Raw genomic sequence first — 21362 nt, forward strand, 5'->3', positions numbered from 1 at the left:
TGGTAAGTAGCAAAACTGAAATCTTTGTCTCCAGAGCCCTGTCTTCAGTGCTATGCTATATTGCCCTTCCAGCCTAGCATGCCAAGCTAATCATAGTCAAGGAGCCTGAGGTCTGCTATGTGATCTCCATTATGTTTCCTTCTCATCCATGTGGCTCAGTTTCCCTCAATACATAAAATGTTAAATGTTTCTCCTGGTATGGGTTTCTCCTTTGTGGAATCTGAATTTTAGATGTAACAAGTTCTAGAGTAAGCTGGTTACAGAAAGATGTCAGAGGCATATGGTTGCTTGCAGAGCTGATAGAACAATATTCTGATACATACTATTTCTTTTTGTCTTCATTGGGTAGAAAAGAGTAGTTGAACAGCTACGGAAGAACCTGATAGTAAAGCAAGAACAACCAGACAAGTTCCAGATACAGCCATTGCCACAGTCGGAAAACAAACTACAAACAGCACAGCAGCAACCACTACAGCAGCTACAGCAGCAGCAGCAGTACCACCACCACCACGCCCAGTCCGCTGCGCCCTCTCCCAACCTGACCGCTTCACAGGTAAAAGTGTGGATGGAGCCCCACAGGCGCCCTCGTGTAGGCCGAGTCGCTGTCGGGCGTGTAGAACTGGGGCCTGCTGAAGACAAAACTAAGCTCAACTAGACAAAACTTGCTTTGGTTACTTTTTCTATACTATAAACCGGGGCAAAAATCACTTGAAATTCATTGACAGAAGGAAATGGCATGACTGAGGAGCAAGAGTTACCTGATCTCCCACCTGCCTATGGAAGAGGGGAAGGGTAGTCAGTGACAGAGCAAAATCACTTCTCTGTATTAGAGCAGAACGAAGGTCTTATTTTGAATTTCTGGAAGTATTTATTTGCACTTGTTCTAAAAGTCTGTGTGACTCTGCCTCTTCTAGGATTGTTTTTCTGGAATTCTTGGCAGTTAGATGTGGGAATTCCAGGAGCAGTAGCTTTGGAACCAGGTAGAAAGACTTTCAGAAGAAGGGTGATATATTTCCATTATTCAGGGAAACAGAATACTCCCTTCTGAGTCCATATTCATGAGCATATGAATCTGAACGAAATCTGAAATGGAAGCTATGGGTCGAAACTAGAACTGAGAATTGGAGGCTTACTAACATTCTAACTTGGTACAGCCCTGCAGATGTTTTTACTGAAAAGGGCACTTAAACTAGCATATGAGGATAGAAAGGCAATCAGGATACACAAAAAGGACCTTTTTGGGAATAATGTTGGGTTAAGAAAACCACTCATGTTTAATCTGCACACACCGACACATAATATGGGCACACCTTTTCAAATGGGATGGTCGAGCGGTGGCTCCAGATTCTTCAGGGACGTGACCCCTTTAAGACTTTGTTGAAAGCTGTGGGTCCTCTCTCCAGAATAATACACATTCACACCTAATACACTCATTTTTGCACATGATTTCAAGGACACTGGGAGCTTCTGAAACCTAAGCATGATGAGCACTTCTCACCTACCAGTACCAAGTCTTCACTGTATCTTTATATGTAGAGAAAAAGATTATAGTCTACTTGGTGATTCACTGTGTATGGACATTGGGCTGGTTCATCTATAACGTTTTGCAAGTGAAGAATGCATTACTTCTAAAAATACTAAAGATTACTAAAGAGAAGTAACATTTAGTGGAGGTGGCTGTTTACCGCCACTCTCCTGAGTGCTTTACATAGACAACATACACAGTCCTTATCTGAACCCTAAAAAGCCTGGTATTATTATTATTAATATTATTATTATTATTGTTCCAATTTTTAGAAAAGAAAACCAAGGCATAAAGAAATTAAATAGTTATCTAAAATCATAGAGGTAGTATGTGTGGTAGAGCCAAGATTTGAACCTAGATGTTCTGGTGAAAAAATCTATCCATTCACTGCTCTTCTGTACTGCCCCATAATACCAAGAAAAGAAATGCCAATGTTCTAGCAAGTGCCAAAGTAGGAGAAAGAGTAATTCCTTTGTAAATCAGATAGCTAGAGTATAAATTTTACCACGATCTCTACTCCAAGGCTATTTGACAATTAGGCATTCAGACTGACTTTTAAAACCCCCTGACCAGGATTTATATTTCTTCCAAAGGATTGCTTATCAGATTACTTTTGTTGGAGTTGATTAATTTGTTCTCTTGGCAAAATATAGTATGATCAAAAGTGTTTACATGGAAGGAGTGTGGTAGAATTCATTATTTCCTAATATGTGGGAGTTTTCTCTCTTAACCCAGAAACTTTCTGTTCAAGTAACATTCCCTGTCCTACAAATCAGAGGAAATACTTATGGAATACTTATAATAGCTATTCCCTTCCCTAGTAGTCTGAGTTCTGTGCAGCTTTGGGATGGTGAGTGACGGTAAGGGGTCAGGGGCTACCCTCAAAACAGTGTTGTTTGGCGTCTCTCCACCTGGTAGCCCACCTGATATATTTAACTGATTTATAAGCTAAGCTGGTTTTATATTATTGTTTGTTAAATGCAGACATTTAATGTTAAAAACCAAAAGACTCAAGTTTTTGGTTTCTCTCTTTACAATAAACCATTAGTATTTATCGGATGCTCTCAGGATTCTAGATTCCGGTGGTTCTGGTCCCTGCCTAGAATCTAGTCTATTTCATTTTCATTCATTCTGTAAATATTTACTGGGTCTCTATTATATGTGAACACTGTGCTAGGCCATGTAGAAGGTAGATTCACAAATACGACAATCTTTGTCTTCAAGAATTTTGAAAATGTAGAGGAGAGGAAAATGTAAACCGCTGATGGAGAAGAATAAAATGAAAGTACCAGTGAAGATCTATGAAAAGACCATAAGGAGAGAGTCATTTTAACTAGATGGATCATAGATGCTTCATTTGAAGTGGCATTTGAGCACACTATGAATTCAATTTCTGTGAAGGAGCAGAGGGGAAGAGCATCACAGATGTAGAGAACAGTGTGGACAAAAGCATGGAGTCACAAAAGTAAACACATGCCTAAGAAATAGCAAGGAGGTTGGGGCGCCTGGGTGGCGTCCGACTTTCACTTAGGTCATGATCTCCCGGTTCGTGGGTTCGGGCCCTGCGTCAGACTCTGTGCTGACTGCCAGCTCAGAGCCTGGAGCCTGTTTCAGTCTGTGACTCCCTCTCTCTCTGACTCTCCCCTGCTCACGCTGTCTCTCTCTCTCTCTCTCTCTCTCTCTCTCTCTCTCCTAGAAATAAACAAAACAAAACAAAAATCTATTAAAAAAAAAAAAAAGAAATAGCAAGGAGGGTGACATGGCTGTAGCGTGGACTCTGGGAAATAATGGCGAGGGAGAGAAAGGGAGAAAGAGGCTAGCTTGTAGAACCCCCCAAAACATGACAGAACTTTTGGGGTTGGAGGCAGTCATAGGGAGTCATTAAATGTTCTTGAAGTCAAGGACATATGGGAGGTTGCATATGTCCTATACTAAATATCTAAGTTCAGAAAGGGATGGCTATTAAGTAGCAATTAATATAGGCAAAGAGGAGATGCTAGGAAGAGAAACATTTTTATTCTAAGTCTGTGGCTAGCATGGACCAAGGGGTATGGGGGCGGGACCAGTTCCCTTTACTCAGTTAACTCAAACTCATCTTTGTAGGTAGATTTTGAACTTTTTTCAATCTGTAAGGAAAAAAAGATTAAGAGTTGAATGCAAGTATACCTTTCAACTTCTATTCACACCCTGTCATTCACACCCCATACATTTAACAATGTAATACAAATGTAAAGAAGGATGCAGTTAATAAAACCAAATAGAAAATAAACCCTTATGGCCAAAAAGGAGGGTGGGGTGTTTCTATTTGTAGTCCTCTGAGTGTGCAACGGTTACCTTCCATTCAAAATTAAATGAAAAAAGTCTAAAATAGATACAGAAGTTCATTAGAGCCCATAGTAATAATCCTTCTAAGTTCTCATTTGTTCATTAGAGCCTGTTTTAAATCAATACTTCATGTTCTGCAGGTAAACAACAATAATAACTTAGTAAAAAAAAATAAAATAAAAAAGATTTTGCTTTTAGTGTTCCTTGGCCTGTATTTCTGCATTAACTTCTACTTCGTACAGTTTGGGTTTTGTCAAAATTAACCTCTTCATGAAACTGTGTGGAAACTGCTTCCTTATCTTGAAGTTGATCACAGTTGGGTGGCATCAACCAGCCAGATACTGATCACAGCTTCCAGAAAAATAATTTTACTTGTTGGACACCTTTCCTCTCTCTGTCTTCTCTTCTTCCTGCCAGAAGGGTCAGATGTTTACATTTAGATTTCAGAATTCTAGATTCTCTTTGTCATCTAAACTCTAACATTCCCAAGAGGTCAGTTTATATTTCCAAGTACTTAGAATACAGTAAGCAACGGACCAGGGGTAGAGATTTAAGCACTACCTGTGTCAATACCTGGTGTCAATAAGTAGTTAGTAAATTTATTTTAAGTTAAAATTTTTTTAAGTTTGTTTATTTTGAGAGAGAGAGAATGTGCGCTTGTGCGAGTAGGGAAGGGGCAGAGGGAGAAGGAGACAATCCCAAGCAAGCCTCTCACTGCCAGCATAGAGCCCAATGTGGTGCTGGAACTCAGGAACTGTGAGATCAAGACCTGAGCCGAAATCGAGAGTAAGACTTTTAACCGACAGAGCCACCCAGGCGCTCCATAAATATATTTTTCAGAGAGTTTTCATTGGTAAATATAGTACCAGGTCTTGGGCCTGTATATACAGAGAATTATATAGATGCTAGAATACATGTTCTGAAATTAGCTACAACTAAATGTAAAGTAGAATAAAATGCTAACTTAGGATGTGAACAAACTTCTTAGGTTTTGGGGTTTTTTAAATGTTGCAGTTAACGGTAAGTATTATAATTCAGGTGAGTTTGAGGTTTTACCCACTTTTTTAGCATAATCACTTTAGGATTATTCAAAATATTGATGATAATTTACCTGAACCAAGGATGCCTCAAACAAAATTACATGACCTCTTTCAAAGCAGCCACGATGTGCACAACCATTTTTAAAATCCATGTCAGTGAGTTCTGCTGATTAGAGCTTTCACTTCCATAACCTGTGCTGGAAACAAGATTGAATACCATCTGGTGTGAGTTGCTCACCACATGAAAAGTTCTTTGTATTTTAATGTCTTACACTGAAAGATAGGGCTAATATCACACCAGGTTAAAAACACTTGTTATAAATAGCTGGCAATGTAAAGTCAGTCCTTCTTGCTATACTCCCATAATATTTCTAATGATAAATAGTATTTTGCTTTTATTTGGTTTTTTATCATGGATAGATAGTAGATGACCTGCTACTTCCCAGAATAAATATCAGTGTTCCCCTCTTACTCCCATTTCACTTTTGAGGAGGCAGTGGCAAGGGCAGTGAGACATGCCTGTTTTGTTGACTAGAGAAGAGGAAACAAAGATTTGGGTGATTTTAATTACAAGCATTAATAAGCATTGCTGATAGGCTATGATGGGATAGATGAGGCCAGATCATTAATTGTTTTTAATTGAAAGAAAATAAAGAGGTTAAAAGATGACATGACATATGTGTATGTTTAAGGCAGAACATAGAAATGAAGAACTACGTAGAAAACAACAACAACACCACCACACAGGTACTGACACAGTCGCTGAAATAGAAATGCACAAGGGGATTTGTCCAGATCTATTTCGGAGACAGTGGGGTCCTTTTCACTGCAGTGCTTTTCAGAGCAATGCTGTCCAATAGAACCTTCTGCCATGTTGGAAATCTTCACTGTCCAGTTTGGGAGCCACTCGCCACAAGTGGCTCTTGAACACTTGAAATGTAGACAGTGTGACTAAGGAACTGATGTCTTCATTTTATTTTGTTCCGATTTGAATTTAAATAGCCGTGTGTGGCTGGTAGCTACCAAGCTGGACAGCGCAAGTGTGGAATAAGCAGAAAAAGGTGGAGTCGTGTCAAAGTCAGAACGAGCACGTGGGGCCAGATAAGCCCTGAAACGTTTGGCTCTGGAGTGAGTGGTGGCACTAGAGAGGAATGTGTGCCATGTAAGAAGGTTGTTTGCATTTTCTTCTTTTGTAACTGGCCCCTTCAGTTACTCCAGTTGGAAGTCTGGAAACTCCAGCCATAGAGCAGCGGTGGCACTTTGTGGAGCATCAGTCAGTCCTGCCGCCCCTGTGCAGCCTCTGATCTATACGGCCTTTTGAAACGCTGGTATTTGTTTCCACCTTGTCATGTTTCGCTGGATCTTTGATCACTTCTGCAGCAGCCCTCCAGAGAAGAAATGGTAGTTAGGGACTCACGTTCCTTTGGTGTCGAGAGCTGGTATTTACAAAACTAGTCAGTTAATAGGTTTTACTATCTAGAGTTTTGGATTTACTGCCTCTGAGGCAACTATTGTGTACATCCTCACGCGAGTTTCCCCGCCTCCTCTCTAGGGTGACACTCAAAAGGATGAAAAGACACTGTCCTTTCATCCCAGCTTTTGTGTCACAGGAGGCAGATACCAGAATTATATGAGAGCTTTCTTCATATTGATGAGGTTGTAGCAATTAAAGATACAGATGGTGTGTACCTCATTGATTTGCAACTTCTACAGAGTTTAAATTAATTGAGAGCACGAAAAGAATAAAAAACCAGAATAAATAGGTATGCTCATAATCTGTATCTGTAAACCCACCCCATTCATTGTTGAAAATCCTGTGCCCATATCTGTCTGTAGTTATTACTATGAACTTGAAGCTAAATTCGAAAACTCTGGCACAAACCAGAGATTATCTTTCCCTATAGTAAGAAGCGTGCTGTGCATACCCATAAGGAATGTTCTAGTGAGGAACTTGATTATGAGAATCATCGCATTGTTTTTTTCTGGGGATTAGCAGCATATTGTTTAGTGGGGTCACACTTCAGTGTCCTAATATCTGTTCTCCATGTCTCCTAGAAGACTGTAACTACAGCTTCTATGATTACCACAAAGACACTACCTCTCGTCTTGAAAGCAGCAACTGCGACCATGCCTGCCTCTGTTGTGGGCCAGAGACCTACCATTGCTATGGTGACCGCCATCAACAGTCAGAAGGCTGTGCTCAGCACTGATGTGCAGAACACACCAGTCAACCTCCAGACGTCTAGTAAGGTCACTGGGCCTGGGGCAGAGGCTGTCCAAATTGTGGCAAAAAACACAGTCACTCTGGTAAGCCAGCAGCTGCTACTCATGTGTGCCCACATGAGAGGGTTCAGGATATGCATTTGTAGAGTATATCCATTTTATGCTCCTGCTGGATTTTTTAGTCTCCATCATTCAGCCATACCAAGTTGTCCTTTGGGGCTGACAAGGGAATGTGGCATTCCTACTGGGTGCTCAAACAACTATAGAAGTGTCCTTGACACCAAGGACCAAAACCTGAGTTCAAAGTATGACTTGACTGGTGGGGGAATGCCTTTCATAGCAGCATGCACACTGCTTCATGTATCTCTCTCCATCCTATTCACAGACCTTCCTATGAAACTGGAGTGCATATACTCTCTGGTTCTGTATTACTGATTTGGGGGAAACTCCCTGCCGAATTCCTTTAGTTCACTATCCCTTGCAATTGGCTGCACCCAGGAAGTAGGCACTTTCCAAATATCCAGGAAATTCATAGTCTCCATGTCCAAGGTCCATCAAAAAAAAGATCCCTTGAAGAAGTACTTGAACAAAAATTGTTGATGAGATTCTAGGGTAAAGCCATATAGAAATTGATGCTTTCTGAAGCTTGGGGGAAATATAACCAAATTGTGGTTTGGAAAATCCTTCCTTAGCATGGCAGCTGAGAGCTCTTGGTGGCTTTTAAATGATGACCAGTGACGAGGGAAACTAGATAGCCGTGAAGTGATGCTTCAGCACTTACCAGGAATCTTGAGAGAAGCAACTAGCTATCTCAGCCAAATGTTGAGAGTTGGAGAATTCTCTTCAGGAACAAAGCTATTCACTGCTAGATAAAGCTCTTCTATTAGGAAAAAGCCCATTTGGCCAGGCAGCAAGTTTGATTTTACTTTGGATCCATTCTTGACTTTTAAAACATGTACACGCAAGAGTTCTTGAATGTGAACGGAAATGGTCTGAGATTGCCGAGCTGCTGTGTTTTACATGAGGCATGTAAAGAAATGAAATGGTTCATTTTGTAGGCTGAAGCATGCAGGTGGGAGAGTAAAAAAGTTTTTTTAAGGCAGAGTCAATTCAGATGGGTAATTCTACAATGAAAACTTTTAGAAAGTATTATCTGACCCAGAGAATAGTGATGCTAAAATTACTGTAAGAACACCTAAGCTTTGATGCTGAACAATTATTGTCCTCCGGTTTATTTTTTTTTTTTCCCATTTTTTAGCAGGTTCAGGCAACACCTCCTCAGCCCATCAAAGTACCACAGTTTATCCCCCCTCCTCGACTCACTCCACGTCCAAACTTCCTTCCACAGGTGAGTATATCAGTGACAGGCCCGATGATGCGTTAGGTGCAACAAAAGTCCTCGTGGGCCCTTTCTAAGCAGCCTGAAGTGTGCTTATCAGCTCAGCTGTGTTCAGATCTGACTTAGCTAAAGAGTCTACCTGCTGATTTCTATGCCGTGAAGAGACTTATTTTATCACCAGGGTTTCTAGGCAGTGACCAAAGGCGGTGGCAGGGGGATGAGAAGAAAAGGCAGATTTAAGATAGCACCATTTTAAACCTTAAAATGTTAACTTACTGGAAGTTTAACCAAACCTGCCTGCCAGTGGGGAAAGAATGTAATTACTACTTTTTTCCCCCCAATATGCCAAAGAGAGTAGGGAAAGAAACAGTAGCCAAACTAACCAGTAGAAACCATTTAGTTTTACTGTGGTAAGTGACGGCATTAAGCATCATACTTAAACACAAAGCCTTGCCTATAAAGGTTTTGACTAGGGGTCTATACAGGGACAGTATAGACAGGGGTCTACACAGGGAACTTTCTGCTTAGGTTCAAGCAGCTTTGCTTGCCCGTGTTCTCCTGGGCATATCCTTCTAATAATTGGACTGACCTCATCATTCTCATTGCATAATGTCAGGATTGCCCCAGTCTGGGTTTTGAGGGGACTTGGCTTGCTTAGTAGAAAGGCTAGGAGTTCCCATCTGAGGCCCTATGTTGCAGACAAAGAGAGAAGGGAAAAGAATTTTGTGGTCAGTGGCTGTAAGTGATTTCTGAATTGCCTGTGTGGTAGGGACGGGCATTGCTAATGTGAGAGAAGATGATTTCAGTCATCTGTCAGGTAAATCCTATGGCTTCTTGGCCTTTTGGCTAAGATCAAGTGTATCAGGTAAATCCTTACTTGATACCTTGGGTATCAGAAAAGGCACTATGCACTGTGGATATACCAGTTTTCAAGATAGACTGTTCTCTGCCCTCAGAGAGCTTCAGACATGTGTTCAGACAATGACAGTGTCCATTATGGGAAGTACAGGGTACTCTGACCACATGTGGGAGGGACACCCAACTCATTCTTAAGAGTTTTATAGAAAGTTTTAGAGGAGTTGACAGTCCAAAAAACACCTAGAATCCTAGTAAAGTTAGCCTGACAAAGTTTTGGGGGAGGAACAAAAATGTCCCAGGCAGAGGGTAGAGCATATATGCAAATCCAGGATGGAGAGACACATGTAAGCTTAAGGAACCAAAGGAGATTTGGTGTGGCTGTCATAGGGGGCCATGGGGCTGACTCAGGCTGGGGTAACAGGTGAAGCTGGAGTCCGTTGTGCCAGCTCCTGTGGCACCTTCTAGGCTATGTAGGAATTCAAGCAAAAGGCCCTGGGATAAACCCAGGAACAATGGGTATCCATGAAAGCATTTTTAAACAAATACTTGAAATGATCAGATCTTTGTTTAGAAAATTCCCTCTTGCCATTGTATGGAGAATAGATTGGAGATGATCAAGATTGTGGGCGGGAGGTATAGTTAGGACATCATCAGCAATAATAATAATAGCTAATGTTTAAAGACTTCTGCTGGGTGCCCCCTGCTGTGTTAGGCACTTTTTATGGGTTATCTATTTTCATCTTCACAATAGCCCTGTGAAAGTAGGTATTCCTTTCTTTTTTTAGATAAGGAACCTAGGGCTTAGTCCATGTTTTCCAAACAGTGGGTCATGACCCATTAGTATGCTGTGTGAAATCAGTATAATTGTAACCAGAGTTTTTAAATAAAATCAACACAACAGAATATGAAATATTAGAGTACATAGCACCTATGTAATGTTTCATGAAATTTTTATTTTATAGAGATATAAATATATGTCTATATGTGTGTGCTGGGTACAGTATGAATGTGTTCCCTACTGTGTCTGCAGTAGCCACCACAGGCTCATCTTTGTTTCTTTTTTTAAAATTTTATTTATTTTGAGAGAGAGAGAATACATACATGGGGTAGGGGCAAAGAGAGGGAGACAGAGAATCCCAAGCAGGCTCTACATTGCCAGTGCAGAGCCCAACACAGGGCTCAAACCCATGAACTGCGAAGTCATGGCTTGAGCGGACATCAAGAGTCAAAGTTCAGCCGACTGAGCCGCCAAGGCACCCCACACCACAGGGTCATCTTAAGTTCAGCTAAATATTCAGACTCACAAGACTGTCCTGGCCCACACTTGGTACCAACCTACTTGGAACAGTATAAGACAGAAGCCAGAGCTTTACCAGCAAGACAGCCCCAGACATTTTTCTTCAGCCCATATAGCAGTCTCTGTAGCTGTCTGGTGGTAGCTGTGGTGCAGGGACATGAGACCCCCATCAGGACAGTGGTGGAGCCCGCCTGGCACAACAGTCTGAGGAGGCCTCACAGGAGCCAGTGTATCTTGTAACAATTCTGTAGGCATGGCTTTCAAGGTGCCCTCAGTGGACATGCCCAGTTACAAGAGTCACCCCTCTTCATGAAGCCCAAAGCATGGTGTCCCATCAACTATTTATAATGCTCCCTGTTCAGATTCAGTTTAGCAGCGAGGGATCTTTTTTTTTTTTTTTTTTTTCACCATAAGCAATGTTGCCGGGTAACATAGTTGACATTCTTACCCTTAATCAGGTTTCCAGGGGAACAGAGCTAGAGAGTTAACTGAAGGTCAAAATTTCATGCATTAGGGGAAAGGATTTTGCCCATAGGGTCACTGTAAAGAAAATTTGAAAAATTCCGGCTTAAATCAGGTATGGTACGGAGGCGACCTGGCTAGTAAGTGGTAGGAACCAGGATTTGAACCCAGGCAAGGCTGACCTTATGTTTTTAATTGTTGCTGTTTCAGTAAGCAAAACATAAGGTAGAGTAGTGGCAGTAAAGATAGGAAGTAGACATAGTTGAGAAGGATTTAGGAAGTAGAGGTAGAGTAGGAAGCATCAAGAATAGTTCTGAAGTTATTTAGCAGGAAAGCCATTTATTAAGGTGATGGTAATAGGAGGAAGAGAGGGTTAGAGGAAGAAATTGGTGAATTTTAGACATGTTTTTAAGGATTTGATTTTTTTTTTCCTCTAGGAGAGAGAGAGACAGCGTGAGCAGGGGAGGGTCAGAGAGAGAGGGAGTCACAGACTGAAACAGGCTCCAGGCTCTGAGCTGGCAGTCAGCACAGAGCCCGACGCGGGTCTCGAACCCACGAACCGCGAGATCATGACCTAAGCGAAAGTCGGACGCTCAACCGACTACGCCACCCAGGCGCCCCATTAAGGATTTGATTTTTAAGTAATCTCTACACCCAAGATGGGGCTCAAACTTAGAACCCTGAGATCAAGAGTCTCATGCTCCACTGACTGAGCCAGCCAGGTTTCCTAGACATGTTGATTTTTAATTTCTGATGAGATTTCCAAGTAGAGATACATGATAGGAAGTTGAGTACATGATTCTGAAGTTCAGGAAATGTCTGGTCCTGAGATACAAGTGTGGATGGACGTCTTCAGTACACAGATGGTAATTGAAGACATGGGATGGGTAAAAACTCCCAGGAAGAGTGAGGAGATTGGGAAAAAAAGAGGTCCCAGAACAAAACTCTGAGAAATACCTAATGGTTAGGATTGGGCAGAGGAAGAGGAAGTCCACAAATGTGACTTAGAGGAGGAGTGGCCGAGAACAAGGAATTAGCAAGGAACTGGGCTGAATTAAAGTCATGGATATGAAGAAACTTAGAATGTGAATTAAGTTCATTGGCTGCATTATTACCATACTGGACACAGTTCTGGGTGAGACCAGTCTCTGAATTAGGCATTTGACCTCAGCTTGAGGCAGCAACATGGTATGGGAGGGGGAGCTAAGGTTTGGATTCAGAAGAACCATGGTGTAGGGAAGCATTTGGACACTGTTAAGAGCTGATGAGTCTTCTATAAGATTATATATCCTGATATGTATAGGATTAATAACACCAAAATGAATGTCAATAAATATTGGTACTGAATACCATTTCACATATATATTATAAAAGACCTGGCAATGTCTTAGACTTACAAGCCTTGAGAAATTTCTTGAAGTAATACAATAATTGTTCTTTCTTTCCCCATAGGTCCGACCCAAGCCTGTGGCCCAGAATAACATTCCTATTGCCCCAGCACCTCCTCCCATGCTTGCAGCTCCTCAGCTTATCCAGAGGCCTGTCATGCTGACCAAGTTCACCCCCACGACCCTCCCTACCTCCCAGAATTCCATCCATCCCGTCCGTGTCGTCAATGGGCAGACTGCAACCATAGCCAAAACGTTCCCTATGGCCCAGCTCACCAGCATTGTGATAGCTACTCCAGGGACCAGACTCGCTGGACCTCAGACTGTACAGCTTAGCAAGCCAAGCCTTGAAAAACAGGTACAGGAAGAGTGTGTGTCAGCTTTGGGCAGTGGCCTTGCCATTGAGGCTGGGCTGTCTCTAAATACATTCTCTCAAGAACTCTTTATCTCAGGACCATTGTCAGTAACCTGTTGCTTATCATGTGATAATTTATCCATAATGCAAATGGGCCAGTCTTAACGGAAGAAAGTTGGGGTTGCTTTTCCCACCATCCCCGTACACATGGATTCCCGTGTGAGTGAGCTCCCCCTGCTGGTTCCGAAGCAGAAATTCACAGATGGGTTCTGCTGGTCTCCGTCAGGGAAGCACAGAGATAAAATGCACAGAAAATGCCTTGTTAGTTTCGGCCCAATAAGAATCCAGATGAGGGTATGGTAAAAGTCAGAAGGAGTAAACAAAACAGGGAAAAGGATTTCATTTGAAATATTTCCCCTGGTTATTACAGATAATGAAGAGCCAAATGAAAAAATTAAAATTTCTAAAAAGCATTTTTTAACTCTAGAGAATACAGACATTTTAGCTCAAATATTGAAGCCTCTCACTTCTATTTCTAAATTCAGATTTTCTCTTAAAAATACAAGGCTAGAGAAGTACAAGTAACCTCCAAAAATACTTGAGTTCTGTGACAGAAGACTTCTAAAAACAAGGAAAAGGATTTATAGGCAGTCACCATATTCTATTTAAAGAAAGACCAGTGATGAGAAAGGAGAATTTTGCAAAGAAAAGCATCCTCTTTTAAGAAAGTTGCTTTAAAAAGTCATTGACCTGTTTCTAATTGCTTGGGCTTGAGTTCTCATTCATCTGAAAATAGTCCTCAGTGATCCTGAATCTTCTGCTTCTGGATGGCTGACCATGACTCAGAGAGGCTGGCCAGGTGGTAGAGGATGAGAGGCTCCCTGCTGCCTTGGCCTTCTTGAACAGAAGATCCTTATGCATAGAGCACCCGGCTTTGTATCCAGACAACTCATAAATGCAGCAGACCTTCCACTAAAAAGCTGGGTATTAAACATCTTGTGCTCAGAAAACACATCTGTTTTCCTGGAGAGCTTACTCAAACCCCAGAAAGTGCTTTCAGGAACATTTCATAAGTAGTTATGCCTGTTTTAGATAATAAGTTTTCAAACTTATCATCAGCAGGACTTCATTATTAAAATATGAAAGTAAAATACTGAACAGGGAAGTGTGGGTAGGGGCCTGTCTGGAGATCATTCCCCTCATGTCCTGGCTCTCAGGGAACGTGTGAGGGGCCTTAGAGTTCCAAAGAATGTGGCTTCAAAACACTCCTTTAGATTAGTAAATATTACTTTTCTTTGACCTCTTTTTTGATAAAGATACTTTTAGAAGACATTTTCAGTTTTGTTTTATTTTAACATTTCTTATTTTTTCTGATCACATCTCAGATAATATATATTAATTATGAAAGAAAATTCTAACATTATAGAAATTAATAATGTACAAAGTGCATCCACCCCATAATGTGTGGAAAGAGTAAATTTCCCCATAATTCTAACTACTGACTCTTGAACAGTATGAACAGTTTAGATTATGAAAGCAAAAAACAAACTATATTTTGTAACTTGCCTTTTTTCATGTTAAATCTTGAGTATCTTTTCATGTTCTGACCTTGTATGTTAATAGAGCTTTTAATTTTAATTTTAATACCGTAGAAAGGTTCTCAGGAATTCTTGAAAAGTTTTTAAAAAAATTCTTTCCTAGCAGTAAATTCCAAGGTCTCGCTCTTTGTTGATCTAACAGAGGAATCAGTCATTGCTATTTTAGTTTAGCAGGCCACCTGCCCTAAACAGCCTTGCAGGTTAGCAAGCTCAGTCAGCAGGGGTGCTCTTTAGACCAGACTGCATTCTCAGAATCCTCTTACTTCAGATCTTTCTGCTATCCTTCTTTTCTCTTCTGTATTTTATTTCCAGTGTCACATATATAGCCATTAGGGGATCTCATAGATGGGCTAAAGAGTGAAGCAATGTAAATATGTAGCTCTAGAAGTACTACTTGGAGTCTGCTCACAGAGTTATCAGAGCCTGCATCCAGCATGCTCTGTGTGACCAGCCTAGATGGGTTCCTTTCTGCTTTCTTGTGTTTCTTTTAGGGTGGTAACATTCATTTAATAAAAATACATTGATTACGCGCCAGCTGCTGTGCCGTAGGCGATGCCTAAGTACAATGGTGGATAAGTGAAAGCCTGTACTCTCACAGAGCTCAGTCTGTAGTGCATTTCGAACAGGTACAGAGGCAGTGCATCCAGGGGAGGAAGCATAGCAAGTGCTGTAGTTTCAAAGGCCTCCCACCTTGGCATAGAAAAGGAAGAAGGCAGTGTCAGTTACAACAACAGAGTCTCACTTCTCCTTCCCCGGTCAGGCATTGCCAACTTCCTTCTCCAGCCCAGATAAGAGCTCCCTGTCTTGCCCTCATTAGAAGCCACATTATATTGCGGCTCTGAGAAAATGAGTGCTAGAGTTTGAAGAGCTTTGAGTCTGGAAGCACATTCTAGGCAGAAAGGTAGATGGAGCCAGACAAACTTACAGCCCCCATACTGCTGCCTTTTATGTCCCTGTCGTTCTAAGCACTCTATGAAATGGGGCTAAACACCTGTTAATGATGGAATGAACTAAAGCATTTAAAGTCCGTTCGACCGTGCCTGATGCAGTTAGTTCTCAGGAATTATGTTCATTTCTTAATCCACCACACCCACCTCTGTAACAAAAACCTCTGTGTATGTCCCCAAGGATAAGCTACTGAAAAAAAGTCCTGGGTTCCCTATGTATCTTGGATAAGAACCTACACAAGATCCTCTAAACAGGATCTAAATAGTACTTCCAAGATGAAAATATTATCCAGTGTATGTGCCTCACCTCCCACTCTTCCCTCTTAGTAAATGTGAGCCGGTAACTCTTCACCTTCCATTTTAACAACGATGCTCTAGCAGCGAAGACAGGTCAAAGTGACCAGAGATGGATTTTGCTTTGCCTCCAGTCCCAATGTATTTAACCTCAATTGGTGAAACTACTGAGACATTTATTTATTTGCAGGTGACTAACTTTGATTATTCATGCAGCCAAGTCTCAGAAGGTGAATTTGGAGTTCAGGGTATAAATGGTTAACTTAATTGTAATCTTGTTCAGAGTGTTTGATTTCTACCTTTATAATACCAAATAGAACAGGATTTTGAAATTCAAATAGTCATAAATGTGAAGCAGTAAATACAAATGAGTAAACAGGCTGGAAGTAAACATATGGACTTTTATTTTTCAGTTTTCAGTGGGAGCATGAGTACAAGAGATATCCCACTTTTTTTCTTAGTTTCTCTTTGAAATAGTAAGGCAAGCATGATAAAATTTAAATTTGGCCTTGGTGTCCAGAAGACCATAGAACGTGGAAGAGACTGTAGTAAACAGGAAAGTAATACCATCTCAAAAAGCAACTACTTCTTGATAATAGCCAGTTTTTATCCTATGGAAATTTTTCCAAGAAAGGCCAGAAGTCCAGATATTGTGAGAAGTCACCTAGTTTTAAAAATACTGAGGGCCACCTGGGTGGCTTAGTCGGTTAAGCATCAGACTTCAGCTCGGGTCATGATCTCACAGTTTGTGAGTTGGAGCCCCGCATTGGCCTCTGTGCTGACAGCTCGGAGCCTGGAGCCTGTTTCAGATTCTGTGTCTCCCTCTCTTTCCGCCCCTCCCCCACTGTGCTCTGTCAAAAATAAATGTAAAAAAAAATATTAGAAAAATAAATAATAAAAATACTGATAATTGTTTAAACATTGTGTAAGCAAAAAATAACATCTTCAGAGCAACCTCGCCTCTGAATAATAGTTTGTAGTCTCTGATAGAGACTAGACTTTTAGCTTACTCCATTTCTTGTTGTTTTTTTTTTGTTTACCCAATTTTTTTTTAACTGAGGTGAAATTCACACCACATAAAATTAACCATGTTGACATGAACAATTCAGTGGCATTTAGTACATCCACAGCGTTGTGCAGCCACCACCTCTGTCTAGTTCCAAAACCGTTTTATTACCCTAAAATAAAACCCAGTATCTATTGAGTAGTTACTCTCCATTCATTCGTCTCTCTACCACTGGCAGCCACCAATCTGCCTTTTTGTCTCTATAGATTTACCTATTCTGGGTATTTCATTTGGATGGAATCATATAATATGTGACCTTTGGTGTCTGGCTTCTTTCAGTTAGCATAGTGTTTTCCAGATTCATCCACACTATAACATGTATCAGTACTTCATTTCTTTTTAATGGCTGAATAGTAGTCCATAGTATGTATATACCATAACTTGTTTATCCATTCATCCATTGATGGACATTTGGGTTATTTCTACCTTTTGGCTATTGGGAATGGCACTACTGTTAATATTCTTGTACAGACATTTGTTTGAATACCTCCTTTCCATTCTTTGGGGGTACATACATACCTAAGAGTAGAATTATTGGATCATGTGACAATTCTGTGTTTAACTTTTTGAGGAACTGCCAGACTGCTTCCACAGCAGCTGAATCATTTTCCATTCCCACCAGCAGTGTGTAAGCATGCTGTTTTTTCCATATCCTTGGGAATACTTACTATTTTCCCTCTGTAAAAAATATAGCCATCCTAGTGGGTATGAAGTGGTATTGCATTGTGAGTTTGATTTGCATTTCATTAATGATTCATGTTGTTGGACATCTTTCATGTGCTTTTTGGCCATTTGTATATTTTCTTTAGAGAAATATCCAAGTTCTTTGCCAGTTTCTATATTGGGTTGTTTGTCTTTTTGTTGTTGAGTTGTAAAAGTTCTTTGAATAATCTGGATACTAGATTCTTATCAGGTACATGATTTGCAGGTATTTTCTTCCATTCTGTAGGTTGCTTTTCACTTTTTATTTTCTGGAAGCCTGTGTTTTCTTCATTTATGGATAATGTACTTTGATACACAAAACATTTTAATTTTGATGAAGTCCAGTTTATCTGTTTTTTCCTTTTGTTGCTTGTGTTTTTGGTGTCCTATCTAGGAATCCATGGTGACATCTAAGATAATGAAGATTTACCCCTAATTTTTCTTCTAAGAAGTTGTATGGTTTTAGCTCTTATATTTAGGTTAGTAGTTCATTTTGACTTAATTTTTATATATAGTGAGAGATAAGGGTCCAACTTAATTCTTTCGCATGTGGGTATTCAATTGTCCCACTACCATTTGCTGAAGATACTATTCTCTCCCCATTTGAATAATCATGGCACCATTGTTGAAAACCAATTGGCAATGGATGTATGAATTTATTTCTGGACTCTCCATCCTGTCCTTTTGGTCCGTAGCTCTGTCTTTGTGCCAGTACCTACCACACTGTCTTAATTACTGTAATTTGGTAGTAAGTTTTGACATTGGGAAGTGTAAGTCCACCAACGTTTTTCTTTTTCATTATTGTTTTGGCTATTCAGGGTTGCTTGCAATTCCTGCATGATTTTGAGAATTGGCTTTTCCAATTCTTCTGCCAAGAAAAAGCTGTTGAAATTTTCAATTCTTGAACATGGATGTCTTTCCATTTATTTAGCTTTGTGTCTTTCAGCAGTGCTTTATAGTTTGCAGTGTACAAGTCTTTTGTGTCCTTAGTTAAATTTATTCCTAGCTATTTTATTCTTTTGGATGCTATTATAAATCTAATTGTTTTCTTAATTTCCTATTATAATTGTTCATTACTGTTATGTAGAAATACAGCTAATTTTTGCATTTATCTTGTACCTTGCAACTTTGCTGAATTTATTAGCTCTAGTAGTTGTTTTGTGGATTCTTTGGAATTTCTATATGTAAGATCATATCCTCTGCAAATAGAGATAGATTTACATCATCCTTTTCAATTTGGATGCCTTTTATGCCTCTCCTTTCCTAATTTCTCTGACTAGAGCTTGCACCATGATGTTAAATAACCATGTGAAAGTGGGCATACTTTTCTTGTTCTGGTCTCAGAGCAAAAGCTTTCAGTCTTCCACCGTGGAATGTGATGTTAGCTGTGGTTTCACATAAATACCCTATATTTATAAAGTTGAGGAAGTTTCCTTGTCTTCCTAGCTTCTGAGTGTTTTATCATGAATGAGTGTTGGATTTTGACAGTGCTTTTTTCTACGTTTATTGAGATGATCATGTGCTGGGGAAGTTGCCCTCATTTATTAATGTGATGTATTTGGTTTTCTTATATCTTTTGTTCCTGGGATAAGTTCTACTTTGTCATGGTGTATCTTTTGAATATGCTGTGAGATTCAGTTTGCTAGTATTTTATTAAAAATTTTTCACTAGGTAGCTCAGTCGGTTAAGCCTACATAGCTCAGTTGGTTAGGTGTCTGACTCTTGATTTATGCTCAGGTCATCATCTCACAGTTTGTGCGATTGAGCCCTGTGTCAGGCTGTGTGCTGATTGTGTGGAGCCTGCTTAGGATTCTCTCTCTCCCCCCCGCCTGCGCCTCCCTTACTTGCATCCTCTCTCTCTCAAAATAGTAAGTTTTTTAAAAAATTAAAAGAATGTGTCACTATATTCATAAGGGACATTGGTCTGTAATTTTCTGTTTTTGTGGTGTCTTTGTTTGGCTTTAATATCAGGGTAGGGCTGGCTTCATAGAACAAGTTAGGAAATGTTTTCCTCTTCTACTTTTTAGAAGAGTTTGAGAAGGACCAGTGTTAGTTCTCTAAATGTTTGGTAGAATTCACCAGTGAGGCTCTCTGGTTCTGAACTTTTCTTTTTGGAGAGGATTTTCATTACTGTTTCAGTTTCTTTAGCTGTAATGAGTCTGTTGAGATTTTCCAGTGCTTGAGTCAGTTTTCATAATTTTTATATTTATAGGAATTTGTCTATATTATTTAATTTGGTGATTCTTCATTGTACTCTCTTCAAATCCTTTTTATTTCTGTAAGATAGGTAGTAATGTTCCCACCTCCGTTTATGAGTTTTGTTATTTCTGTCTTCTGTTTTTTTTCTTAGTCTAACTAAAGATTTCTCAATTTTGTTGATCTCTTCAAGGACTAAACTTTTGGGGCGCCTGGGTGGATCAGTCAGTTGAGTATCCGACTGCAGTTCAGGCCATGATCTCAGGATTTGTAAGTTCAAGCCCTGCGTTGGGCTCACTGCTGTCGGCATAGAGCCTGCTTCAGATCCTCTGTCCCTCCCCAACTCGCTCTCATACTCTCTCTCTCAAAAAGAAAAAAAAAAAATAATAAACTTTTGATTTCATTAATTCTATTGTTCTTCTATTCTCTATTTCATTTATTTCCACTATAACTTTTATTATTTTCTTCCTTCTGCCAGCTTTGGATTTAGTTCTTCTTTTTCTGGTTCCTTAAGGGTTTTGTTTAGTTCTTTAACATTTAAAGTTAGGTTATTGGTTTGAGATCTTTTTATTTTTTAATGTAAACTTTAGTTAAAACTGTAAATTTCCTCCCAAGCACTGCTTTCACTGTATCACATCAGTTTGGGTATATTGTGTTTTCATTTTCATTCCTCTCAAAATATTTTCTAATTTTCCTGGTGATTCCTTCTTTGACCCACTGGTTATATAAGAGTGTGTTGTTTAATTTCCACGTTTTTAAGTTTTCTAGTTTTCCTTTATTATTGATTTCCAGCTTCTTTCTCTTGTGGTCAGAGAAAATACTTTGTATGTTAAGTCTTCTGAAACTTATTAGGATTTCTTTTGTGGCCTAGAACATGATTTGTTCTAGAGAATGTGTTATGTATACTTGAGACGAATGTGTATTCTGTTGTTGTTGAGTGGACTGTTCTTTACATATGTTAAACCTTGTTGGTTTATCGTGTTCAAGTCCTCCATTTCCTTATTATTCTTCTATCTACATGTTCTTTTTTTTTCTTTTCCTTTCCCTTCCCTTCCCTCCCCTCCCCTCTTTTTCCTTCCTCCCTCCTTCACTCCCTCCCCCCTTCCACCCTTCCTTCCTTCCTTCCTAAAAGAGTTTTAAGTAATTTCTACACCCAGCATGGGGCTCAAACTCATAATCCCGAGATCAAGAGTTTCATGTTCTACCAACTGAGCCAGCCAGGTGCCCCTTCTTCCCATTCTTTAAAGTGAAGTATTAAAGTCTCCAATTATTATTATAGAACTATTGTATTTCTTCATTCAGTTCTGCCAATATTTGCTTCATATTTTAATACTCTGTTGTTTGGTTCATATATATTTAAAATTTGTCATATGTTCTTGATGAATTGACCCTTTTATAAATATATAAAGACCTTCTTTGTCTCTTGTAACAGTTTTTGACTTAAGGCAAATTTTGTCTGCAATTAGTATAGCCATCCATGTACTCTGTTGGTTACTGTTTGCATGAAATATCTTTTTTCATCCCTTGACTTCCAACCTTTTTGTATCTTTGGCTCTAAAATGAGTCTATTATAGACAGCATATTTTTTGGATCATGTTTTTTTTAACCATTCTGCCACTCTCTGTCTTTTAATTGGTGGGTTGAACCCAGTTACATTTAAAGTGACTGCTGATAGGAAATGCCATTTTGCTATTTGTTTTCTACATGTCTTATGTCTTCTTTATTCCTCAGTACTCCAATACTGCCT

The 21362-nt window shown here is 39.8% G+C and overlaps 1 protein-coding gene across 11 annotated transcripts in view; it reads left to right on the forward strand.

Annotated features, from left to right (window-relative positions):
• Positions 1-21362, forward strand: part of PHF21A (PHD finger protein 21A) — a 229705-nt gene that overhangs the window by 179503 nt on the left and 28840 nt on the right. For 7 of the 11 annotated variants that reach the window (XM_039226763.1, XM_039226765.1, XM_039226764.1 and 4 more), the window contains 4 exons: positions 350-553; positions 6946-7197; positions 8372-8461; positions 12522-12815. In XM_039226763.1, coding sequence (XP_039082694.1) covers positions 350-553; positions 6946-7197; positions 8372-8461; positions 12522-12815 — 840 coding nt within the window. The remainder of the gene's footprint in view (positions 1-349; positions 554-6945; positions 7198-8371; positions 8462-12521; positions 12816-21362) is intronic. The other 4 variants (XM_039226770.1, XM_039226769.1, XM_039226771.1 and 1 more) reach the window with 4 other exon arrangements.

The sequence above is a fragment of the Hyaena hyaena genome, unplaced genomic scaffold (genome assembly GCF_003009895.1).
Source record: "Hyaena hyaena isolate Hyena2069 unplaced genomic scaffold, ASM300989v1 scaffold_23, whole genome shotgun sequence".
Classification (NCBI taxonomy): domain Eukaryota; kingdom Metazoa; phylum Chordata; class Mammalia; order Carnivora; family Hyaenidae; genus Hyaena; species Hyaena hyaena.